This window comes from Balaenoptera borealis (genome assembly GCF_965194805.1).
Source record: "Balaenoptera borealis genome assembly, chromosome: 13".
Taxonomy (NCBI): domain Eukaryota; kingdom Metazoa; phylum Chordata; class Mammalia; order Artiodactyla; family Balaenopteridae; genus Balaenoptera; species Balaenoptera borealis.
In genome coordinates, this window is record NC_138870.1 from 90,196,171 (window position 1) to 90,223,208 (window position 27,038).

A 27,038-nucleotide genomic window follows, 5' to 3' on the forward strand; every position below is an offset into this window, starting at 1 on the left:
TTTCTTGGATATAGCAATAGGCAGATGTCAAAATTTGGGGTGTTAGGCATCAACAAAAATCACATACATCTGATTAAAATGAAAAAATAGCAACCAATTAAAAATCAATTCATAGGCGCAAGAGCAAGCCTACCGTAGGTCTTGCCAGTAGTCTCCTAACAGAGTCATTTACTATGCACCAGTATAAATATGGTCCTATTTTAAAAGGTTCAAATATAGGAATGTAGGTACACTTTACATGCACACATATCGATACACCTGCATGCTCCCATGTGTACACAGAAAACACATACATACGTTATTTGGTAGTGAGGCCACAACTGCCGTTTTTTAAAACTGTTACTAGAGCATAAGGCACCTGTACTTGCATGCTCATTAGAATAAGCTCTGGGAGGTTAAGGTCCACATGTGCCCTTTCACCAGTGTGTCCTCAATTCCAAGCACGATGTCTGTGTGTTGATGAATGGGTACAGTTGTTGGGAAAGGGAATTTTAAATACTAGGTTTCACATGTTCTTAGTACTACATCTTCCAGTTGGAGAAGCAGGGTCTAGGGCAGTGGTTCTCACCCAGGGCGATTGTGCCTCCCAGGGGACATTTGACAATGTCTGAAGACATTTGGGGATGTCACAACTGGCGGGTGGCGAGGAAGCTACTGGCATCCAGTGGGTGGAGACCAGGGATGCTGCCAAACATCCTGCAATGCACAGGCCAGTTCTCACCACAGAGAGTTACCCGGCTCAGTCTGGCAGTAGTGCCAAGGTTGCCAGAGAGGGCGGGCCCGGGGAGACAGACAGACATGGATGTGATCTCATCTCCACCTTATACCACTTCCACCAGCCTTGGACACATCACTTAGCCCCTCTCAGCTTCAGTTTTTCTCGTATATGAAGTGGAGACAGTAATTCCCACTTTGCAGCATGCTGGTGAATGTCAGATGTTTTAAAATAGAATGTATACAGTGCTGATTCATGGGAGAGGCTCAACAAATATCCAGTTCCCTGCCCACTCTGACCTGGCACTGCAACTCTCCCCTGAATGCTGTCCCCTCCAGAACTTCCATTTCAATTACAACATCCAAAAACTATTTCAGGGAATTCTCCGGTGGTTAGGACTCCGCACTTCCACTGCCTAGGGTCTGGGTTCGATCCCTAGTCTGGGAACTAAGATCCCACAAGCCGTGCGGCACGGCCAAAAAAAGCAACAAAGCAACAGAAACAAAAAAAAACTATTTCAGAGTAACATATTTCAAAATACGTTTCCTATTTTTTGCCTTGTGTAAAAAACGTTGCTGCTTTAGAATTACTTTTGTGTATTCCATATGAATCTGCCTGCAGTGTATTTGTAGTCTGTGATCTCAGTTGGTTAAAATCCAAGTTTTGAGTTCTGCCCACATGTGATCAGACCCCCTTCACTTGTCCAGTGACCACAGGTGTAGGGATGCCCCCGACTCCCACCCTAGATAAAAACATAGATATCGTGCTCAGTTATGAAGTGGCTACTATAATGTGTTTATTTAGACCTATTTGTAAGTTTTTCATAGGTAGATTTTCTTTCAACAAATAATCTACGATTTGATTTCGCATTGTAACTTTCAACAACAGAAGGTAACATTTCAGCATGTGCTGGTGTACACTGTGTTTACCTTCTGAACTCTTTGGGAAACTGGAGGCAACAACAAAGATTAAAAATGCTATGGAATAAAGCAAACAAGAGGTTTCTAGTCCACCCCTGCTCAGACTACCTCTAAGGACTGTCACTCCAAAATCAACCAGCCAGGGAGCTCACTTTTTTCTTTTTTCTTTTTCTCTTTCTTTTCTTTACTTTTTTTTTTTTTTTTAATAATTTTTGTCATCAGTACCTAGGTGGGATCTAGGTGGGTTTGCCTGAGTTGTTTCAGAATCCCCTAATTTTACCTGCATCTCTGGGTCTTGGATTCCTAACCTTTTAAAGTATTCTCAAGCCCAGCAGGTACATAAACCACAGGGAGTCCATTCAGGGGGCTAATAGCTTCCCAGTTCTCATAGAAGGAACGACCTGAATGGGACACACAGAACTTTCCCAGTCTCTGGGGAACCTCCCATCTGGCTCAGGTACTCCATCCTTCCAGATGATTCCTGATCTATTCCAAATTCTATAAAACTCTCTTTGCTTCTTTCCATGTTTAATTTATTTCTTAATAGTAAAGCTCTTCCCTGGAGCCCTGGCAATAACAATTGGGGACCCACGTTTCTTCCATAGTGCGTTCTGCTTAGTTTTTCTGCCTTTAAATAACAGAGAACTGAGACATCTTTGAAAGTACTCAGAAGACATTCTACCCTGATTTGAGGACTATACTGTGCTAATAATGATGATAGTGATGGTAATAGTAATGCTAGCACTGCTGCTGTTTTATATGATTATATATTAATTTATTATTATATCACAGAAGATTATGTAATTATTATTTCTATCTAATAATAATAATAGCAACCACTAGTGTTACATCTCTTCTCCTTTAAGCCGCTTTGGGATAGGTTGTCTAACATGCATTTTACAAATGAGGCTGAGAGGCTGAGCAGCCTGCTTTGGGCACTGTCTAAAAGCAGTTTGAATCCGGTGAGCCCACTCTGAAGCCTTGTGCTCTTAGCTAGCATGTGATGCTGCCTCTTTGTTTGTTTAGTATAATAATAACACATTTGTCTAACTTGTTTCGAAGGCAGCCTACTGAAGGTCGATCTCGTGATGGTGGTTTGCGTCTTGGAGAAATGGAACGTGACTGTTTAATCGGTTATGGAGCAAGTATGCTTTTACTAGAGAGACTGATGATTTCAAGTGATGCCTTTGAGGTTGATGTCTGTGGGCAGTGCGGACTTCTTGGGTACTCCGGCTGGTAAGTGGATACCACATGTCTCTCATACCACATCCCTTGCCTCTTAAATCACAGCTCAGAGTTTGACCCTGGATCATACCCACATATTCTGCAGCCTTCCCCATCCACACATTCCTGGAATTGGGGATTCTGTATGTACATGCCTAGTTTCTCTGCCTAATGTTCTGCTGTCTACAGCCACTAGAGTTTAAGCTCCCAAGGAGACTTTATTTTCTTTTTAATATTATCTCGAGTACCTTTTATAACACTATTTATCTGTAAAAATACTAGCAGATTCAGAATTACAGCATATTTTAACTAGCAGCCTTTAATAGAAGACTGTGTTGAATGTCCTCGTTTAACCTCAAACCCAAAGAGCCAGGTATGTTGCCCCAGCTGTTATAGCAACTTGGTGACAGAGCCAGGACGTTGTCTGTACTCTGTCTGCTTTACACTTGGACTGTGAATTCCATGAAGACAGAGACCACGTCTGTCTCAGTCATTAACTCAACAAACATTTCGTAAGAATCTGCTAAGTCCAGACACTGTTCTAGGCCCCAGAAATGCAGTGGGAAGTAAGACGGATGAATGGCTGCTCACAGGGAGCTTATCTTCTAGCTCATTCTAACTCCAGTCTGTCTTGTTTACCCCTGCTTCTCCAGCCTGTGACCTGGTTGATGCTAAATAAAATATAATTGCTTAGGATTATCAATAGGTAAATTATGTAATTCATAAAGTTTGTAATTTCTGTGTAGAGCTCAGTACACAAAGGCCAGCTTAAAAGATGTTGCTACATATTTTTTTGTTGGTGTTTGTATAGTTAGAACACCTTTCCTCCTTGTAATGGTTCCACTCTACCACCAAAGGGCAGCTGCTCTGTTTAGGGTTAGTCATGATCTAGAGCCCCGAAGTACTCCTGTAGGCAGGAGGGCTGGTAGTTCCCCAGTCTCTACTCACTCTTCCATCAGAGATGAGGTCTAACAAGGATATAAGGCAGATGCTGCGGGGACAGGAAATAGCCTCAACTCCCTCATCAGCCCTCACCCACCCTCCCAGAGCCCCTTTTCCCTGGGTGGGGGTGGGGCATCCTCAGAAGGACAGGGTTAGGCCCAGATGAGTGTTCATTGCCAGAGTCTAGGAATACAGGGGCCACCTTTTTCCCATCGAGCCCCCCATCAAAGTCTCCTTCCAGAGAGAGCCCCAACTTTTTGCCATCTTACACTGCCAGTTTCTTGGCGAATGAAAGCAAATCAAGAGTCGGAATGAGTGAGCTTCTTAGAACACAGTATACACCTTGCTAGTTAAATGACAAAACCCTTTAGCCAATTATTTTATGGTTTTTTTGGTGTAGAAGAGTTAATGAGAAGAAATCGTTGTCTGTTTCTTCTTGTCTGTGGAGAAATAGTTTCATTTTAAAAACTAACGCAAGAGGTGGCTATTTGCAGTTCGTTCCTTTCATAAGGTGGCAGGGATGAGGTGACATTATTCTAAGCATAAGCCTGAGTGTTTCTTGTATCAGTGACATGGAGCAGATGTTTCAATTCTGAGATGTCTGTCTTTTGAAATGCATATTGAGGTTGCATTTTATTGTCCTGGTTGTGTAACAACAGCAACAGAAAAGTATAATAGGAAGGTGCCTGGAACCTAGGTCTTAGGTCTTCAAACTTGGCACAAGGATTTTTAAGTAATTTATTTTGAAAAGATGGTGCAGAGGAGTCATTTTATTAAGAATAGGGATCGGGCTTCCCTGGTGGCGCAGTGGTTGGGAGTCTGCCTGCCAGTGCAGGGCACACGGGTTCGAGCCCTGGTCCGGGAGGATCCCACGTGCCGCGGAGCGGCTGGGCCCGTGAGCCACAATTGCTGAGCCTGCGCGTCTGGAGCCTGCGCTCCACAACAAGAGAGGCCGCGATAGTGAGAGGCCCGCGCACCGCGATTAAGGGTGGTCCCCGCTTGCCGCAACTGGAGAGGGCCCTCGCACAGAAGCGAGGACCCAACACAGCCATAAATAAAATAAATAAATAAATAATTAAAAAAAAAAAAAAAAAAGAATAGGGATCATGAAACTTCAAAAAGAATTTCCTTTTCTTCTCCATTCTCCTCACTTTCCCTCCCATGCCCCCTAATGGAAGAAGAAAGAGAGAGAGAAAAAGAGAGGAAGCAGTAGACCAGCTTCCTTCATGCTCTTTGAAAACCTTCCCCTCTCTTCCTCTGAATACTCAGGGAAACTAACATAAACTGTAATTGATCCCAACGTTATTCTGTTAAATTCATATCTCCTTTCCTGCTTCGTTTCTGTCTCATTTAGAGATCATCTGATGGCAGTGCCTGATTTTGAAGCTCATGTGTTCAATGTGTATTGTATTTGAAATCCTTTGAAAGAGGACTAAATCAGGTTACACTGTTTAAGGGTCTTTACTGTAATTAAACAGACCTGGATATACCGTATGTCTGATTTTGAGCGGCCTACTTATACCCTTGTTGCCAACAGAAAAAAATCCTCACCCAGTCTGGTGGTCTAGCAGCCTGCTCATGCTGCTCTCTGGCAGAGGAGCATAATGATGCTGTCATTTTCCCGTCGTTACCTGATTGTGTGTGATGGGTTGTGTGGGAGGGAGCACGGGCATTTGTTGGAGGAAGTCGGTCTTTAATGAACAGCACAATGGAGGCTGAGTAATTAGAGCAGTTCAGAACCTTGAAACTGGCCTTTTGTCAGTGATTTGCACATTAGTAAGGCATTGCTATGGGGATGTTTACAGCAAGACTGTTGTTCTGCAGAAGACACGGAGGGCATAAGTCACAAAAGAGAGGAAAACTGCTGAGAGAAGAAAATCCCTATTAAGATAATTAGCTCGTAGAGGATATTTTACTGGACAGTCATTCCTCATGTGAAGCCACAGCCTCCTTCTTTTGCTGCTTTTCCCTAAAAAATCAGTTTATTTTATTGTTGTTTGGGTCAAGTTTCTTTCTTTGGAAATCTTTCAGAAATAGGGTAAAAATTTTAATATTTTTATTTATGTGTATATATATATATATATATACGCATATGCATGTATGTATACACATGCATTGGAACATTTTAAATGTTGGAGAAATATTGAATAATAGAGAAGATTAGTGGGCTTTCTGGATTATGAATCAGCACATATGGAAGTTTTAAATGGATTAGCTTGACCTGAAGTCACCAGGTAATATACTGGACAGGAGAATCAGCAAGAAGTTGCCCCAGTTAAATCCATTTCTCCAGTTTAATTAAAGCATGAACATGATTCCTGGACAAATTAGATCAACCCAGGCACATTAAAAACATAATTCTTAAACTATAATGCATTAAAGAGGTCTTTAGGTAATCTTGTAGGAAAAAGTCATCCACCATGTTCCTCTTATTACTGTTGATGGAATCAAATCTCCACAGTGCTTGTTAAGGCCTCTGCAAGTCCCCTAGTGGGGACACGAGCACAGGTCCATCATGACTCATCCCTTTTCCATACTCTTCTCCTCGAGAAGTTCATATCTGCATACTCACCACCACATTCAAATTCTCAGCCTTAATGCTTTTCTTTTCTAAAATAATAAAGCTTTATTTTACTGATGGTGAAAATGATCCCTGCTCTTTGTAAAATATTCAAAGTTATAAAAATTGTTAATGATACATATATAAAGAAGAAATACAAACAGTCACACTAATTCCTACCGTCCACAGATGACCACTATTAACATTTTAGTGACTCTTTTGGGGACATCTCTGTTTGCCAGTAGTCCTGTACCCTTTTTTATTTTCAGTCATGAGCCCTTTTGAGATTCTGATAATAGTATAAAAGTAAAAATACGTACACCAAAAAATCTTGTTACATATGATTTTAGGGCTTCATACATTTACTGAAACCCATCTGAGGACCCCCCCTTGTGATCACACTGTTTAGCAAACTGCTTTTTCTACTCCACAGTGTGTCCTGGACACCTTTACATTTCACTAATGTGGGTCTACAGCATCATGTTTAATGGCTGCACAGGATTCTTCTGCATAAATGTCCTGTAATCGCAGAACAAACTGCTTATTGGACACATGAGCCATCTCCTGCTTTATGCTGGAGTAGTATGCATATGCTACTATGCACTACAAGTAGTATAACCGTGACATTCTTGTGCACATATTTTGCCACTTTTGTGATTACTCAGTGAAATAACATGTGTGTCTATGTTTGTAACGCACATTGCCTTACCGCCCTCCAGAAGGGCCTTTACCATTCACTAAGGACCCTCCCTCTAGTCCTCAGTCAGCACTGACTCTTCTAAGCCCTGTTTGCTGTTCCTCTTGCACTCATTTTGCCCCCTGTTAACTGGGAGGACCTAGTTTTCTACATATTAAGTCTCAGGATTTTTCCTGGAAACCTGTTGTCCCAGATGCCCCAGACCCTTGAGGTATAGGGTAAGGTCCTATTTTGGTCTGAAACCTGAGAAAATAATTCACTTTCTCCTCAGGGACCCTTCTTTAGTTGTAGCTATTGACTAAGATCTAGGTTCAGTTCACTGGCTCTTCCTGAAGGAAAAGAAAATCCTAACTGGAAGAGCAGGCACAGTGGTTAGGAGCAGGTGCTGTTGTGAGGGTTAAATGAGAATACACGCACACACACACACACACACACACAGAGGTTCCTTGGTTTCGCACAGGGGTCAGCGCGTTGTTAAGTGCAGTGGCTTCCAGGACTAAGAGAAATAACCACGCTTGAAGAGTGCTGGAAAAATAGGTAGCATTTGATTGGATACCACCTTTCTATATGAAAGTCTTCTCTTTCCCATCACACTTCAAGCATTTCAGTGACAGAAATCAAATTGAGCATCTATCTTGTCTAGAATAGTATAGAATAGTAGGTGCTTTTCAAATACATGGACATGGATTCAATCGGTTTGGAACTCTTTCAACAATAAAAAATGTCTAAATCTGAGTAACTTTCAGACGGTTCAGATTTCTGGGCCTCATTCAAAATAAATACATAGGCAGATATTTTGCATTTTAAGGAGAAAGGTCTAGAAGTGTGGAAGTACTGATTAAAATTCCATGCTTTTAAAACTGGGGGAGTGATATTGTTTTGTTCTTTCTTTTGCTGCCTTGGATGCTTCTTTTTATTTTGGGGGCACATACATACATATTTGATAGTGTGACTGAACACTGAGGAATAGAAAACGAATGAACTTGATAGGATGGTCATGGAATTTTCAGAGCAAATCCTCACCTCCTGTGTGCAGGCCTCTACCTCTGAGTTGCTGTCCGTCTAACACAGCTGGCTTGGGTTTCAGGTGCCATTTCTGCAAGTCGTCCTGCCACGTGTCCTCCCTGCGCATCCCGTACGCCTGCAAGCTGCTCTTCCAGGAGCTGCAGTCGATGAACATTATCCCCAGGTTGAAACTGTCCAAGTACAATGAGTAAGGATGGAAAAAACGGTTCCATTTCCAAAGAGAATTGTCGGTATGTTAAACACAGTGGAAAGCGGAAGGATGGAAGGGATGAGGACCTCTTCTGCTCCCGGGAATAATTCTTTTGAATGTTCTCTCTCTCTGCAAAAAAACCAAACAAACAAACAAACAAAAAAAACCCCACGAAATTGATGGAGAGGCTTTTTATTACATTAGGAGACTGGCTGAACAACCTCGATCAACGGGCCTCGGGCCATGGAGGAGGTGCCAACGATGTGGACTAAAGTCTCTCATCCGTGTACCGATTGTGATTCACAAGTGGATATGACCTAAAAGATAAATAAACTATTATTTATGTTCTGGTATCTTGAAGTTTACTCATTAGAAAGACCTTCCTCCTTAAAAAAAAAAAAATGTTTGGGGTTAAATAAAACTCAGATTCTTATGAAGTGGGAAGGACGTGAAGAATCTTTTTGAGTTGGTTGACTCGGCCTTTGTCCAGGAGGCTGATCTGAGAAGTATCTGAAGGAAGGACAACTGCGGGAAGCTGGGAAAGCGAATGGTAAGAGGGGTGCGGTCCTTATCTTGTGCGGTGAGGAGATGAATTTTCCCAACAATTGAATCTTGTCTGTATATACCCAACTTTTTAATTCTAACCTTGGTAAAGATAATAAATGTCTTCCTACCATCTTAAGCAAGTTTGCCAAGGATGTCACATTTTCTTAAGGACTGCTACTCTTCTGAACCTCCATGATTGTACCATACAATAATATTTGTTGAATATCTGAAAATAATTCCATGGATGCTCTGTAAGTTTTCTGTCCTTTCCATTCCTGCCAGGCTGTTAGCTGTCCATTTTGTTTTTAATCTGACAGCCTTCTTCATCCAATTCTAGGTTGTTCTTAATTGCTCTGCCCTGAAGGCAGATAAATATTTGTGTTAGGGATTGTTTATAAAATAAGTCAGAAAAGCTTTGAGTAATGGTCTAAGGCTGCATTCCCAGCTTGTCACATTGAACATGTCCCACAGAATATTAATAAGTATCATACACCAACAGGAATCAAGGTCCAGTGTCAAATAAGGTTGAAAAACTGCGTGTATCCCAGTTAAACATACCAAGTACTTTTTCAAAGCCTTTACCAAGCTGCTGTGTGCTGGGACTCTTCAAAAGAGCGAGCCAGGCTAGTCACTGACTTGAGAACCCAACCTCGACAGTCTCACTCAGGTGTAAGAGTCCTCGAGGCTTCACAGGACACGCTCCAGGGGAGTAAAGCTTCCCCAGACATCTCCACGTGTCTCCATTCCCTTCAGGGACTCAGTAGGATTACGAGGGCAGAGGAGTTTGAATGCCCAGATCTTCGGTTCTGTCGGTGGTTCCTTCCTTGCATCTGGCTTTGTCATTCTCAAAAGTGATGGTGCCTAAAGATGACTGAAGTAGATTGAATGTATATGTACTGTGCTTTGTGGGCCATGTAAGGAGCTTTGTAGGGTGATTCTATTTCCCGTTATGTGACAACTCCACTTATCAACTCTGCTGAAGATGCCATCGCCCTGCCCTGTGAGGCATGCCACGTCAGTGGACACTGGGAGGAGCTGCCAGCGCACGGGGTGCTGAGTGGCATGGGGGTTACGTCACATTCCTCGGTACCTCCCTTGTGTGAGGCCCTGTACTGAGGATAGAAGGGGCAGGACATGACCTCTGCCCTAAGGAGCTCAGAACCCAGTGGAGGAGGCCAGGACATCAGCTAGGAACGCTGTCCCTCAATCAGTGCTAAGGCTTAACCCCGGCAGTGCTGAGGGAGCTCCCAGGGCAAATGATTAGCTGTGCTCTGGAAATTCAAGAACACTTCACAAGTGTGATTATGCCCTTTATACAGCTAAAGAAACTGAGGCACCAGGACAGGATTAAAGACGCAAACGTAGAGAATGGACTTGAGGACACGGGGAGGGGGAAGGGTAAGCTGGGACGAAGTGAGAGAGTGGCATGGACATATATACACTACCAAATGTAAAATAGATAGCTAGTGGGAAGCAGCCACATAGCACAGGGAGATCAGCTCGGTGCTTTGTGACCACCTAGAGGGGTGGGATAGGGAGGGTGGGAGGGAGGGGATATGGGGATATATGTATATGTATAGCTGATTCACTTTGTTATACAGCAGAAACTAACACACCATTGTAAAGCAATTATACTCCAATAAAGATACTTAAAAAAAAAAAGAAACAGAGGCACCAAGTGGCTGACTCCCCTAGTGCCCCACCACTAACAGGGAACAGTGTGGGCCTTGAAACCAGGCTTCCCGATTTGGAGGGCTCTCTGGGTTTCATCCATGATTCTGTTTTTCAATCACTAAATGTAACAATTTTTTTTATTCAGATGCCACCGAGTATTTGAATTTCTTAAATTTCTTTTTTCAAAAACAGTTCAGGCAGTTCTGATCATTTTGAGGGTAATCGCCTAACCTAGGAAGTCAGTTCTCCACGTTATCAAAGATCTAGAAAGTGTGGGTTCCAAACTGAGACATCCTTAGAGGAAAAAATTGTGTCGGGTTGATAATTTCAAAAACTAGCAGATACTACATTTGAATAGCTAGTTGACTGAATAATATATTAATAAAAAGAGGACAGAATTGGTGTCAGTCCTACTACAGTTTGATTTTGTTATTTGTAAGTTCCTTGTTTTAAAAACTACCAGTTAGATTTCCATTTCCAGTAATGATAGAGTAACCTTTTGCAGGCCACCCTCGAAGCGCTTTTTCCCTCAAGGCTCTGCCAGGTTGGAATTGGCACAGGGATGAGAGGCTAAAAAGCCAGGTCAAAGCCACTGAGAGGCTGCACCCCTTTCCCAAGCTTTGGCAGAGTCCAAGGGCTGGGGAGACAGAACTGCGGGCTCAGAGTGGCCAAGACACCAGGCCTAGAAAGGCCAAGATCCCAACTAGAAAGAAAGCTCACTGAGGCAAACCCAACTTTTCCACCACTTTTCCGCTTGTATTAGTCCGCTCTGGCTGCTGCAACAGGATGCCACAGACTTGGTGGCTTACCCAATAGAAGTTTATTTTCTCACAGTTCTGGAGGTTCAAAGTCTGAGATCAAGGTGCTGACAGATGTGGTCTTTGGTAAGGACTCTGTCCCTTCCTGGCTGCAGACGCCCGCCTCTCGCTGTGTCCTCCCACGGCCTGTCCTTTGTGTCAGGAGAGCGAGCAAGCTCCAGGTCTCCTCCTCTCCTTCAAAGACCACCAGTCCCATTGGAGTAGGGCCCCTGTGACCTTATTTAATGTTAATCACCTCCTTAAAGGCTCTGTCTACAAATACAGCCACGCTGGGAGCCGGGGCTTCAACATAGGACTTTTGGAGAGACACAGTTCAGTCCGTTATACCCCTCAAGACATTTGCCAGCTCACAGCAGCCCTGGCTGAACTGCTAGCCATATTTTTTAAAGCTGAATGTGCCCAGCAGTCCCTTTCCTGGGTGTGCGTGGGCCCGGCAGAAAAGTGTGTGTATGTTATCAGTAGGCGTGAGCAGAAATGTTTCTAATAGCACTATTGTAATGGCCCCAACTTATAAATAACCGCTGCCTATTAACAATGGAATAAATCAATTGTGGGATGTTTGCACAGTGGAACACTATATAGTGATGAAAAGCCTCATACAGTATCACAGATAATCTCACCACTGTAATAGTGGGTAAAAAAAAAACAGTTAAATACAAAGGAGTACATACTGGATTAGTTCCATTTAAATTCAAAAATAAGCAAAACTAATCTATGATCTAAGAAATCTTGATAACAGTTCCTGTGTAGAGTGGGTGGCTGGTGACCGTGTAGTACAGGAAGGGGGCTGCTAGGGTGCTCGCCATATTTTTTTGACCTGAGTTGGTTACATGGGTGTGCGAATAAAAATGCACTGAGCTGTATACACAGGATTTTTCACTCTTCTGAATATACTTTATACTTCAACAAATAAGTTTTTTATAAGAACACAGGTTCTAAACCTGTTTGTCTTTTCACTTAATAGTTTTGTCACCCCAAATATGTTATCTTTGCTTTAGTTTACCCATCTTCAAAATGGGAAAAATAACAGTACTGACACCCAGGGACATTTTTAGGGTTAAATGAGATAATACATCTAAATGACTCAGCGCAGTACCTGGCACGTAATGAGTGTTCACAAGTGCTTGTTACTGTTCTCGTTGATAGTCTCATACCCCTCACAGCGCTGCCAGGACTGGCCTTATCCTGTACAGCGTCATCAGGAAAGGGTTAGGAAAAGCAAGCCCCAGGTTTCCTTTGGAAGAAGGAGTTTGGGAACCAGGGCCAAGGGCAGAGACTGTAGGGTTTTACAAAAGCTATTTGTGAAAGCTGCGCCATTTCATGGTGATGGGGGGGAAGGAGGGTGGTGGGATTAGAGAACACACTTCCCTGGAACAACCATTTACCGCTGACATCAAAGTGAGGCCTTTTGTCGGTGTGGGAGTCCCGGAATAGTTTCTGGAAGCCCAGAGAGCCAGGTCTCAAAATGCTTCCATGTGCGGAGAGTCTAGTAAAGGGGGAGGGGGCTTGATTGGGTGCTATATAATGGGATAGTTTTCAGCTGCTTCAGAGCATTTGGGGCCAACACCTTCATTTGCAGTGATGAGTCACAAGAGAATAAGCACAGGAGGGCTGGTGGCCGGGCCCGTCCGCTGCTCAGCCGGCTGAGGAATAGAGAAGCCAGGTTCCGAGAGACCTGTAAGTGATTCCTTTGTGAGACGGATGGTCAGAAAAGTGACTACAAAAATAGCACCTCTTTACCATCCATATTTACTCCATATGTGTCTTGAAAACAGTTTATTTCATTTGCTGACTAAAAGTTGGACTTTTACTACGTCAGTCCCACGGGGCCAAGGTTGGTGGGAAACTAATGTCAAGCCTTTAAAGAGGCCATTTTAAATGGAGAAAAAAAAAATAAGCAGTGGCAATCCAGAAGTATATATACTGTTTGTTACCAAAGCCAAGCTACCAGTTTGGGTTTCAGACACAGGCTCCAGAAGCAATTAAGAGATTTGCTTCAGCAAATCAAATTTATTGTGATCAGGATGTCATGGCAGAAATTCTCAGGACAACCTGAAACTCACATTTTTCACTCAGGTCTAAAATCTCAGACCATAGTCCAAGGACTTCAAATATTTTTCAAGTCTGGGTAATAACTCTCATTCCATGCATAATAAATTTTAAGTCTGGTTAACTCCCAATCATCCACGTTAATGAACGCAAGGAGTGGTGTGAATAAATTAACACCGATGATGGATCCAGAATCTTTTGTATTGGATGCTGGGGTGAAGTTTACATTCACATTTTTAATATAATTTGAGTGGAGGTTTGGTGAATTTGCTATACGTTAAATAGGGACTCCTATGAACACCGTCTTTGAAGAAACTGGAATAATAATACCCTTTACGGTTAAGTAATGATGACAGATCTTTGGAGGGGGTAGGGTAGCCTGACTCAAAGTGTGGTCCTTGGACCAACGGCATCAGTGTCACCTGGGAACTTGTTAGGACTTTGGGTGGAACCCAGCGATCTATGGTTTAACGAGCTCTCCAGGTGGTTCCAATGCAGGCTAAACGTTGAGACCCACTGTTGTAAGCTACGTGAAGAGCTTTGGATCCCATCCTCTCTTAGAGCCAGCCTTTGGATTTTTAGGGGTGCCGAAGAACCCACACCTTGGGAACTAGCTCCCCACTTTCCTCTCTTTCTGTGGCATGACTTCCCCTTAAGCAGCAGATTGTATTGGACCACGCCTCCCACATGCCTCCAGCCTCCCCTACCCCACCCCTGCCGGTGGAGAGCCTGCCCAGAGGACACTTCATTAAAGGCTAGATTTATACAGGAGAAGCTCCTCTCCAGCAACCTGGGGTGCTGCTCTCACTTGTGCTAACTGGTTTCTGACTCTGGCCCTGTGGTTTCCGCTTTCTCCTTCTGCAGCTTCTTTCCACTCAGTACCAGATCTGCCTGCCAGCCCCACAGACACGCCCCACATCGAGGTGGCCTTTCTGAAGTGACTGTCCGGAAAACTCCAGTCGCTGTCTCTGTCCCTGCTGGGCACTGCAGTCTGGTGTCCAGGTCCCCCAGGGATGCGCCAGCGCCACCTCTCCCGAAGCAAAGCACGAAGTCAGCAGATGTGCTCTGGGTGCTGCACAGCTTCCTTGGGCCCCACGGGCTACCATCACAGTTTGGTGCTGTGATTTCTCCTACTCTTTCCAGGTGCTGAGCCTGCAAGAGTGGGTGGGGGAGCCCCAGAGCCACGTAACCTTGGAGCTGCCGCCTGAACATGAATTGGCAGTGGTGTTACCAACAGAAGGAGAGGGCAGAGCCACTCTGGCCTTCCTGCTCTGTGCATGTGAACACAGCAGAGGCACCGCCATGCCCTGCGCTGGAGCTGAACGCCCAAGTCTTCCCCTAATGCGCCGAGTCTCAGTCTTCTCAGTCTGTTCCACAGAGTATAACCTGCCTGTCTGCCTCCACCACCCCACCCAGGCTTGTACAGGGTCAGAATAGGCCCACCCCACAGGTTTGTTGTGATGAGATGAGTTAATTCCGGTGAACAGTGCCTGCCCCCTGGTAAACACTCAGTAAAGGTTAGCTTTCTCCCCATATATGTAAACACCAGACTAGACCAGAATTTCTCAACCTCGGCGCTCTTGACATTTTGGGCCGAATAATTCTTTCTTGTGGGGCACTGACCTGTGCATTGTAGGATGTTGAGCAGCGCCTCTGGCCTCTACCCACTAGATGCCAGTAACATCCCCCGGTCCTGATGATCAAGAATGTCTCCAGACAATGCGTAGGAAAGTGCTTTAAATTACAAAGCAAATGAGAACAGTTTTAGACTGTAGTGGTATGGATTTGTCCTCAGTACACTGACAGCCAGTGTGCCTCTGGATGATCGAGTGACTATACTAACAAATGTTAACGTGAACCACGAAGCCCTTGTCTTTTCTTCAATGTACCAGTCGTAAATGGCATCAGATAAAACATGTCAATCATGTTGGTCATTAAGTTAATTGTTTCATTCCTATTGTAAAATGTGATTTTATATATCTGATGATAATGTTACAGATACCAAAAATAACAACTAGTTATAATATACGTTTTTATTCACATCTGCCCACAGCCTGACGTTGTATTAGATCTCGCCATTTTTTGTTTTTGTCAAAGATGCATGCTGATTCTCATGTTTTACCTAATCAAACCTCAGCTTTGCATCTGCCTGCCATGTGGCAGGGACTCTTCAGCCCCCAGTCTACCCCAAAGCCAAAGACTGCCCTCCCTTTGAATAGTCCTGTGGGAGTAAATGGGGTCATAGCCCTCCTAGCAAGCCAGAGTACTGTCTGCGCTTTAAGATGACAGCACTAGGGCTGGGACTCCAGAGCCGGAATCTCAGTAGCAGCAACTGTCTTTCTGAGTTACTGGAAAATTTCCTTCATCGTTACTCTGGGTCTTGCTTGTCCCAAGTAGGTCTACAGTCTGTCAGGACCTGAAACATATCAACATCGGTCCAGAAAATGAAACAGGAAGCTGTTAGTGATTCGTTACCTGCTGTACCTGCAGGGAAAGTTACTCTTAATACCTTACTCAGTGTCAGATGTTACCAAAATCTAGTAATTACCTTACTCAGTGTCAGATGTTGCCAAAATCTAGGAGTAAATATTTGTAGAGACTGAGACAAGCATGGTTCTGATAGTACAGATGTTGTAGGACCTTTTTCTATTAAATAAAGTCAGGGATGCAAGTACCCATACATGTGCTTCTGTTCTGTGTCTGGATCCCTTTGGCAGCTCTCTGATTAATCGTGGCAGCCTACCCTGCTAAACCTGAATTTGGCCTCAGACCCTTGAACACCAGGCTCAGATAGCCATCACCCACCAGCTGGCAGGCCAGAGCATGCCATGGTTGGGAGCTAGGACTCTGCAGTCAGACTGCCTGCCTTCAAATCCTGGCTCCACCACCTACTAGCTATATAATCTTAGGCAAATTATTTTGCCTCAGTTTCCTCATCTGTAAAAATGGGGTAAGAATACTCAGTTCACGTGACCAACATAATGAGTGCTCAATAAATACAGCTCTCGTTATGATTGATTGGAAGTGACTTTCATATGGAACCTATTTGCCTTTCCTCTATAATAGCATTTCTTCTCTTTCTGATTTAAGTTCAATTCAGTTGTGTGGTTTGTTACCTTCTCAGGGCAGCCTATCATGCTGATAAAGTGAAGGTTTGATTTTCTTTTTTAACATCTTTATTGGAATATAATTGCTTTACAATGCTGTGTTAGTTTCTGCTATATAACACAGTGAATCAGCTTCGTGTATACATACATCCCCATATCCCCTCCCTCTTGTGTGTCCCTCCCACCCTCCTTATCCCACCCCTCTAGGTGGTCACAAAAGCACCAAGCTGATCTCCCTGTGCTATGCAGCTGCTTCCCACTAGCTATTTTACACTTGGTAGTGTATATATGTCAATGCTACTCTCTCACTTTGTCCCCAGCTTACCCTTCCCCCTCCCCATGTCCTCAAGTGCATTCTCTACATCTGCGTTTTTCTTCCTGTCCTGCCTCTGGGTTAATCAGAACCATTTTTTTTCGATCCCATATATATGTGTTAGCAGATGGTATTTGTCTTTCTCTTTCTGACTTACTTCACTCTGTATGACAAACTCTAGGTCCATCCACCTCGCTACAAATAACTCAATTTCGTTTCTTTTTATGGCTAATATTCCATTGTATATATGTGCCACATCTTCTTTATCCATTCATCTGTTGATGGACACTTAGGTTGCTTCCATGTCCTGGCTATTGTAAATAGTGCTGCAATGAACACTGTGGTACATGACTCTTTTTGAATTATGGTTTTCTCAGGGTATATGCCAGTAATGGGATTGCTGGGTCATATGGTAGTTCTCTTTTTAGTTTTTAAGGAACCTCCTTACTGTTCTCCATAGTGGCTGTATCAATTTACCTTCCCACCAATAGTGCAAGAGGGTTCCCTTTTCTCCACACCCTCTCGAGCATTTATTGTTTTTTGTTTTTTGTTTTTTTAACATTTTTATTGGAGTATAATTGCTTCACAATGGTGTGTTAGTGTCTGCTTTATAACAAAGTGAATCAGTTATACATATACATATATCCCCATATCTCTTCCCTCTTGCGTCTCCCTCCCTCCCACCCTCCCTATCCCACCCTTCTAGCTGGTCACAAAGCACCGAGCTGATCTCCCTGTGCTATGCGACTGCTTCCCACTAGCTAGCTATTTTACATTTGGTAGTGTATATATGTCCATATATATACTACCACTCTCTCCCTTTGTCCCAGCTTACCCTTCCCCCTCCCCGTGTCCTCAAGTCCATTCTCTAGTAGGTCTGCGTGATCATTCCTGTCTTGCCTGTAGGTTCTTCATGACCATTTTTTTTTTTTTTTTTTTTTAGATTCCATATATATGTGTTAGCATACGGTATCTGTTTTTCTCTTTCTGACTTACTTCACTCTGTATGACAGACTCTAGGTTCATCCACCTGACTACAAATAACTCAATTTCGTTTCTTTTTATGGCTAATATTCCATTGTATATATGTGCCACATCTTCTTTATCCATTCATCTGTCCATGGACACTTAGGTTGCTTCCATGTCCTGGCTATTGTAAATAGAGCTGCAATGAACATTGTGGTACATGACTCTTTTTGAATTATGGTTTTCTCAGGGTATATGCCCAGTAGTGGGATTGCTGGGCTGTATAGTAGTTCTATTTTTAGTTTTTTAAGGAACCTCCATACTGTTCTCCATAGTGGCTGTATCAATTTACATTCCCCCCAACAGTGTATGAGGGTTCCCTTTTCTCCACACCCTCTCCAGCATTTATTGTTTGTAGATTTTTTGATGATGGCCCTTCTGACCGGTGCGAGATGATATCGCATTGTAGTTTTGATTTGCATTTCTCTAATGATTAATGATGTTGGGCATTCTTTCATGTGTTTGTTGGCAATCTGTCTATCTCCTTTGGAGAAATGTCCATTTAGGTCTTCCTCCCATTTTTGGATTGGGTTGTTTGTTTTTTTGATATTGAGCTGCATAAGCTGCTTGTAAATTTTGGAGATTAATCCTTTGTCCGTTGATTCATTTGCAAATATTTTCTCCCATTCTGACGGTTGTCTTTTCATCTTGTTTATGGTTTCCTTTGCTGTGCAAAAGCTTTTAAGTTTCATTAGGTCCCATTTGTTTTTTTTTTTTTTATTTCCATTTCTCTAGGAGGTGGGTCAAAAAGGATCTTGCTGTGATTTATGTCATAGAGTGTTCTGTCTGTGTTTTCCTCTAAGAGTTTGGTAATGTCTGGCCTTACATTTAGGTCTTTAATCCATTTTGAGTTTATTTTTGTGTATGGTGTTAGGGAGTGTTCTAATTTCATTCTTTTACATGTAGCTGTCCAGTTTTCCCAGCACCACTGATTGAAGACACTGTCTTTTCTCCATTATATATTCTTGCCCCCTTTATGAAAGATAAGGTGACCATATGTGCGTGGGTTTATCTCTGGGCTTTCTATCCTGTTCCATTGATCTATATTTCTCTTTTTGTGCCAGTACCATACTGTCTTGATTACTGTAGCTTTGTAGTATAGTCTGAAGTCTGGGAGCCTGATTCCTCCAGCTCCGTTTTTCTTTCTCTAGGTTGCTTTGGCTATTTGGGGTCTTTTGTGTTTCCATACAAATTGTGAAATATTTTGTTCTAGTTCTGTGAAAAATGCCAGTGGTAGTTTGATAGGGATTGCATTGAATCTGTAGGTTGCTTTGGGTAGTATAGTCATTTTCACAATGTTGATTCTTCCAATCCAAAAACATGGTATATCTCTCCATCTGTTTGTATCATCATTAATTTCTTTCATCAGTGTCTTGTAATTTTCTGCATACAGATCTTTTGTCTCCTTAGGTAGGTTTATTCCTAGGTATTTTATTCTTTTTGTTGCAATGGTAAATGGGAGTGTTTTCTTAACTTCACTTTCAAATTTTTCATCATTAGTGTATAAGAATGCAAGAGATTTCTGTGCATTAATTTTGTATCCTGCTACTTTACCAAATTCATTGATTAGCTCTAGTAGTTTTCTGGTAGCATCTTTAGGATCCTCTATGTATAGTATCATGTCATCTGCAAACAGTGACAGCTTTACTTCTTTTCCGATTTGGATTCCTTTTATTTTTTTCTTCTCTGATTGCTGTGGCTAAAACTTCCAAAACTATGTTGAATAATAGTGGTGAGAGTGGGCAACCTTGTCTGGTTCCTGATCTTAGTGGAGATGGTTTCAGTTTTTCACCATTGAGGACGATGTTGGCTGTGGGTTTGTCATATATGGCCTTTATTATGTTGAGGTAAGTTCCCTGTATGTCTACTTTCTGGAGGGTTTTTATCATAAATGGGTGTTGAATTTTGTCGAAAGTTTCTCTGCATCTATTGAGATGATCATATGGTTTTTCTCCTTCAATTTGTTAATATGGTGTATTACATTGATTGATTTGCATAGGTTGAAGAATCCTTGCATTCCTGGGATAAACCCCACTTGATCATGGTGTATGATCCTTTTAATGTGCTGTTGGATTCTGTTTGCTAGTATTTTGTTGAGGATTTTTGCATCTATGTTCATCAGTGATATTGGTCTGTAGTTTTCTTTTTTTGTGACCTCTTTGTCTGGTTTTGGTATCAGGGTGATGGTGGCCTCGTAGAATGAGTTGGGGAGTGTTCCTCCCTCTGCTATATTTTGGAAGAGTTTGAAAAGGATGGGTGTTAGCTCTTCTCTAAATGTTTGATAGTATTTGCCTGTGAGGCCATCTGGTCCTAGGCTTCTGTTTGTTGGAAGATTTTTAATCACAGTTTCAATTTCAGTGCTTGTGATTGGTCTGTTCATATTTTCTATTTCTTCCTGCTTCAGTCTCGGAAGGTTGTGCATTTTTAAGAATTTGTCCATTTCTTCCAGGTTGTCCATTTTATTGGCAGGCAGTTGCTTGTAGTAGTCTCTTAGGATGCTTTGTATTTCTGCAGTGTCAGTTGTTACTTCTCCTTTTTCATTTCTAGTTCTGTTGATTTGAGTCTTCTCCCTTTTTTTCTTGATGAGTCTGGCTAATGGTTTATCAATTTTGTTTATCTTATCAAAGAACCATCTTTTAGTTTTATTGATCTTTGCTATCATTTCCTTCATTTCTTTTTCATTTATTTCTGATCTGATCTTTATGATTTCTTTCCTTCTGCTAACTTTGGGGTTTTTTTGTTCTTCTTTCTCTAATTGCTTTAGGTGTAAGGTTAGGTTTTTTATTTGAGATGTTTCTTGTTTCTTGAGGTAGGATTTTATTGCTATAAACTTCCCTCTTAGAACTGCTGCATCCCATAGGTTTTGGATCATTGTGTTTTCATTGTCATTTGTTTCTAGGTATTTTTTGATTTCCTCTTTGATTTATTCAGTGATCTCTTGGTTATTTAGTGGTGTATTGTTTAGCCTCCATGTGTTTGTATTTTTACCGTTTTTTTCCTGTAATTGATATCTAGTCTCATGGTGCTGTGGTCGGAAAAGATACTTGATACAATTTCAGTTTTCTTAAATTTGCCAAGGCTTGATCTGTGACCCAAGATATGGTCTATCCTGGAGAATGTTCCATGAGCACTTGAGAAGAAAGTGTATTCTGTTGTTTTTGGATGGAATGTCCTATAAATATCAGTTAAGTTGATCTTGTTTAATGTGTCATTTAAAGCTTGTGTTTCCTTATTTATTTTCATTTTGGATGATCTGTCCTTTGGTGAAAATGGGGTGTTAAAGTCCCCTACTATTATTGTGTTACTGTTGATTTCCCTTCTTATGGCTGTTAGCATTTGCCTTATGTATTGATGTGCCTGTTAGGTGCGTAAATATTTACAATTGTTATATCTTCTCCTTGGATTGATTCCTTGATCATTATGTAGTGTCCTTCTTTGTATCTTGTAATAGTTTTTATTTTAACGTTTATTTTGTCTGATATGAGAATTGCTACTCCAGCTTTCTTTTGATTTCCATTTGCATGGAATATCTTTTTTTCCATCCCCTCACTTTTCAGTCTGTATGTGTCCCTAGGTATCAAGTGGGTCTCTTGTAGACAACATATATATAGATATCGTTTTTGTATCCACTCAGCCAGTCTATGTCTTTGGTTGGAGCATGTAATCCATTTACATTTAAGGTAATTATCAATATGTATGTTCCTATTACCATTTTCTTAATTGTTTTGGGTTTGTTACTGTAGGTCTTTTCCTTCTCTTGTGTTTCCTGCCTAGAGAAGTTCCTTTAGCATTTGTTGTAAAGCTGGTTTGGAGGTGCTGAATTCTCTTAACTTTTGCTTGTCTGTAAAGATTTTAATTTCTCCATCGAATCTGAATGAGATCCTTGCTGGGTAGAGTAATCTTGGTTGTAGGTTTTTACCTTTCCTCACTTTAAATATGTCCTGCCACTCCCTTCTGGCTTGCAGAGTTTCTGCTGAAAGATCAGCTGTTAACCTTATGGGGATTCCCTTGTAAGTTATTTGTTGCTTTTCCCTTGCTGCTTTTAATATTTTTTCTTTGTATTTAATTTTTGATAGTTTGATTAATATGTGTCTTGGCATGTTTCTCTTTGGATTTATCCTGTATGGGACTCTGCGCTTCCTGGACTTGACTGATTATTTCCTTTCCCATATTAGGGAAGTTTTCAACTGTAATCTCTTCAGATATTTTCTCAGTCCCTTTCTTTTTCTCTTCTTCTTCTGGGACCCCTATAATTCAAATGTTGGTGCGTTTAATGTTGTCCCCGAGGTCTCTGAGACTGTCCTCAATTCTTTTCATTCTTTTTTCTTTATTCTGCTCTGCAGTAGTTATTTCCACTCTTTTATCTTCCAGGTCACTTATCTGTTCTGCTGCCTCAGTTATTCTGCTACTGATTCCTTCTAGAGAGTTTTTAATTTCATTTATTGTGTTGTTCATCATTGTTTGTTTGCTCTTTAGTTCTTTAGGTCCATGTTAAACGGTTCTTATATTTTCTCCATTCTATTTCCAAGACTTTGGATCATCTTTACTATCATTACTCTGAATTCGTTTTCAGGTAGACTGCCTATTTCCTCTTCGTTTTGTTTGGTCTGGTGGGTTTTTACCTTGCTTCTTCATCTGCTGCATATTTCTCTGCCTTCTCATTTTGTTTAACTTACTGTGTTTGGGGTCTCCTTTTTGCAGGCTGCAGGTTCATAGTTTCTGTTTTTTTTTGGTGTCTGCCCCCAGTGGGTGAGGTTGGTTCAGTGGGTTGTGTAGGCTTCCTGGTAGAGGGGACTGGTGACTGTGTTCTGGTGGGTGGGCCTGGATCTTGTCTTTCTGGTGGGCAGGGCCATGTCTGGTGGTGTGTTTTGGGGTGTCTGTCAACTTAGTATGTTTTTAGGCAGCCTCTCTACTAAGGGGTGGGGTTGTTTTCCTGTCTTGCTAGTTGTTTGGTATGGGGCATCCAGCACTGGAGTTTGCTGGCCGTTTGGTGGAGCTGGGTCTTAGCGTTGAGACGGAGGTGTCTGGGAGAGCTCTCACCGATTGATATTGCGTGGGGCCAGGAGGTCTCCGGTGGTCTAGTGTCCTGACTCGGCTCTCCCACCTCAGAGGCTCAGGCCTGACACCAGGCCGCAGCACCAAGACCCTGTCAGCCACACAGCTCAGAAGAAAAGGGAGAAAAAAAGGAAGAAAAAAAATAAAGAAAAATATTATTAAAATAAATAAAGAAGAGAGCAACCAAACCAATAAAGAAATCCACCAATGATAACAAGCGCTAAACATTAAACTTAGATAAACATAAAAATCAGAAACAAATCAGTCACAGACAGCAAACCCCAAGTCTACGGTTGCTTCCAAAGTCCACCGCCACAATTTTGGAATGATTCGTTGTCTATTCAGTTATTCCACAGATGCAGGGTATATCAAGTTGATTGTGGAGATTTAATCCGCTGCTCCTGAAGCTGCTGGGAGAGATTTCCCTTTCTCTTCTTTGTTCGCACAGCTCCTCGGTTTCAGCTTTGGATTTGCCCCACCTCTGCGTGTAGGCCGCCTGAGGGCATCTGTTCCCTTTTGGGAGGTCTGAGGTCTTCTGCCGGCATTCAGTAGGTGTTCTGTCAGAGTTGTTCCACATGTATATGTATTTTTGATGTATTTGTGGGGAGGAAGGTGATCTCTACATCTTACTCCTCCGCCATCTTGAAGGTCTCCCGAGGGTTTGATCTTGGTTGGAGCCGTAAGTTTAAATATGCCCCTCACTTTTATTCAAACACTCCCAAATGTGTGCCTTGGTTACAGTGGAGACTGGGTCAAAGGCTGTGGTTGACTGAAAGTGAAGTCATTTCCACTCTTGGAAAACAAACAGCTTCAAGTACTTGCCTAATACTCGGTTAGGATTACAGTCTTCGTGTGTGAAAGAAATTCAGGATGTGCACATGGCATTGTTGGCCTTCCCATCTGGCATCCTGACTCCCTCAGTTACCAGATTTTGTATACTTATATTCATATATATATATTCATATTCAGCTGTGTGCATTGAACTCCGCACTAATGTCCCCCATGCAAGAATCTGATGACCTGCGTAAGAAAGAATTTGTGTCTGAAGGAATCTTTGGCTTATGTGCAAAGGAAAATGTCTCCCCTGGAAAAATGCAGGCCTTACACATTTAGCAGACCCTCGTGTCCACAGAAACAGTCATTGGCAATTAGGCGACCACCGTAAGATCAGAGACAGGAGCCCGCACATGAAATAGAGGCGGCGTGCGGAGATCGCCGCCTTCTGTCTCTGAGTTATGGGCAGCTGAGGCTGCCTCCCCCCCAGGCCCAATCTACTCTGAGCTTTTCCTGCTGTGGACAGAGGCCCCGGGGACTTCGATGCACCCCAGTTTTCATGCAGCTCACTGATCCCTTTTCACATGAATGAAAACCGCCTTTGATTTTGAATACTCACGTCTGTTTTGTGTAACACTTAACTGATGTGCCAGAATCATTCTGTACCTTAAAGGGGGTCTTGCACTGGGTTATTAAAATCAGTCCTTCTGTGAAGAGTCACTTTGCTCACTTAAAGGATAACCGCCCTGCCTTTCTTAATGATGCTCATCTCGTTAAACCTGGATTAGGGAAAAGAGGGGCAAGCAGACCAGCAGTTGGAACACAGCCAGAGCCTATCGATGAGTTGGTCCAGCTACAGGAGAGGCTTCAAAGCGATATTATCTGCTGATCAGCTGATCTGGAGCTCTCTAAGCCTTTCAATCCTGCTCCTCTTTGGGAAACCTGCTTCAGAGCTTTAATTGCAGTTAGAATCCTGGGAAGGCAATAGAGACCTTGAACCAGTGGGTCTACTTCATTTGTTCAGATGACATAATGGGCTGTTTCATTATCTGTGGAATTCCCCATCTCTGGAGAGGTCCGAGGAGAAGTTAAACCATTAATCCATTCAACCAACACTCTCTGTTTCTTCTAAGTGGAGGGCTTTCTACTAAGTCCTGGGAAGGTAGCCATGAGTTAGATGCTCAAAATTGGGAGGGAAGACAGAAGCTACAACACAAGGAGGAGAGAGGCTGCCCTGTACACGTGTAACTTTGGCAAATTCAACTATATGCTCAGCATTGGAAAAGAGAAGGAAGGGTAGTATTTAAACAAGGCAGACAACTCTGCTCTCACCTCCCCCTTGTCGAGTCTAGATTACATGAAACATGACCTGCTGTCTCCTCATGGCTCTCACAGTGTGAGAATCTCTGCTCTGGTGTGAGTTTCTAGAATTAAAAAGATTGTGGGTGATTTTTTGTTTTTGTTTTTGTTTTGTACATTATGGGCCCTGAATTTAAGACACCGTCCCATTAGATGATCAACAAAAGAAATGAGTTTATGTTGTCTTCAAGGGTAATTTTGACTTTATGGGTTTTTTCCTTTAAATGCTGACTGAGAAGCTAATTCCCCAGTGAGAGCAGGTTCCTCCATCTGATGGCAGAAGGGGAAGCCGGCCTGTGACGTCACAGAGTGGAAGCTCCTGAGCAAGTTTCCCAGAGGAGGGGACTGCCGGAGCTGACTTTTGATGAATGAATAGACATTAGCCGAGGGAAGGATAGTCTGGGGTGGGACTGGAGGTGAGGAGGAGGAGGTTGGGTGGAGAGAGTAAGGAAGTAGAATTGACAGGATGTTGTAGGAGGTGGGAGAGAGAGAAAGGAATCAAGGAGAAACTCGGGAGTAGTGGCTCAGAAAGGGAACTAACTGGGTAGTGAGCCACCAAGACGAGGAGCAGCTGGTGGAAAGCCAGTGGTGGGGGCCGCGGGTGATGAGATGTTTCATTGGGAACATACTCAGCTGGGTGCCTATGGGACACCTGAGTCAGCGGCCCTTCGGCGGGTGAGGGGCAGGGCTGCCAAGGCAGGTTTGGAAGTCACTGGGGATCGAGGTTCCCACTGACCGTGTACAAAGTTAGGTTCATTGATTTTGTTTGATTTTGGTTTTTCAGACTTTTTAATTTAATTTTGTTTTATATTAAGTCCAGCTTCTATCCCTGTCTTCTCCACCTTATTCACTTCCTTCTATAGGTAACCCTTTAAATGTTATGCTTATATTTGTATTGTTTTTTTTAAACTATATACATATATCCTCCTCTTTGAAAAACAGAAACATACTGCGTATACTTCTCCACCTTGATTTTTTTCATCCAATATTATATTCATGAGACCCCTCCATGGTAGTATACAGAGTAGATGGGTCTCTGTCAGTGGGATCAGATATTACAGACTACTTTGTAGGCTGCCTTTTATCACCTAATACCCCAGATGCCTTTTTTCCCTCTTCCCCTCCTGCTTTAGAAATACAATCGGATGCACACCAGCTTTGTGGGAGGGTCCCCATGACAATACATCTCAGGCTTTTGTTTTCATCCATCAGCTAAAGACTACATATATGTAGTCCATCAGTTTTAGGTCAAATAATACGTAGAGTTTCAACACATTTGGTAGACAATAAAAAGCAATCTTTTAAATTATTTCCACTTGTTTTAAATCTGTGAAATGGATGATATTTGCCATTTTTTTTACCCAGGTTTTATATGCAGCTTGGTGATGAATGGCTACAGACCTAGGCAAGGGTACCCATCAGTCTTTTCTTATTTTTTTCTCAACTATTAATTTTTGCTCAATTAGAAAATCCTAACTCACAAGTCTTCAGTGGTTCTAATAAGTAGTTCTGGATGTTCATTGTGGAAAGTGTTTCTATTGCTACGTTGAACCACCTCAAAACTTGGCAGCTTAAAACAGTAGTCCATTTCTCATGATTCTGTGGGTCAGGAACATGTGCAGGGCTTAGCAGGAGGTTCTTCAGCTCCATGCCTTGTTAGCAGAGGTCTCTCAGCTTCATTCAGCTGTGGCTGGGCTGGGCTGGGCTGGGCTGGGCTGGGCTGGAAGGTCCAAGAAGGCCTCACTCACATGTCTGGGGCCTCAGCTGGCGTGCCTGGAATGACTGACAGTCTCTCTTGCTCTCTCTTTGTGTGGTTCCCCAGCAAGTGTCCAGACAAGTTTACAAAGGCAGCTGGGCTCCAAGGGCGAGTGTTCCAAAAGGACAGCCCCAGGCACTTATCAAGGATAACTTACCATTTGCTAATGTCCTGTTGGTCAAAACAAGTCATGTAGCCAAGTCCAGAGTCAGTGTGGGAGGGACCACACAGGTGTGTGAACACCAGGAGGCATAACTGGGAGCCACCAAAGTAACAGTCTACACAGG

At 42.6% G+C, this 27,038-nt stretch overlaps 1 protein-coding gene and 1 long non-coding RNA gene across 3 annotated transcripts in view; one reads left to right on the forward strand and one right to left on the reverse strand.

The window, feature by feature from the left end:
• POLR3B (RNA polymerase III subunit B) overlaps window positions 1–8,627 on the forward strand; it is a 114,623-nt gene extending 105,996 nt beyond the window's left edge. For both annotated transcript variants that reach the window (XM_082349864.1, XM_082349865.1), the window contains exons 27-28: window positions 2,698–2,871; window positions 8,146–8,627. In XM_082349864.1, coding sequence (XP_082205990.1) covers window positions 2,698–2,871; window positions 8,146–8,275 — 304 coding nt within the window. In that variant the 3' untranslated portion in view covers window positions 8,276–8,627. The remainder of the gene's footprint in view (window positions 1–2,697; window positions 2,872–8,145) is intronic.
• LOC309609062 lies at window positions 8,283–18,924 on the reverse strand. The gene is made up of 2 exons (XR_014233240.1): window positions 17,812–18,924; window positions 8,283–17,056 (listed from the first exon to the last, which is right to left on the reverse strand). It is a non-coding gene; the product is annotated as an uncharacterized lncRNA (long non-coding RNA).
• Between the last annotated feature and the right edge of the window lie 8,114 nt (window positions 18,925–27,038).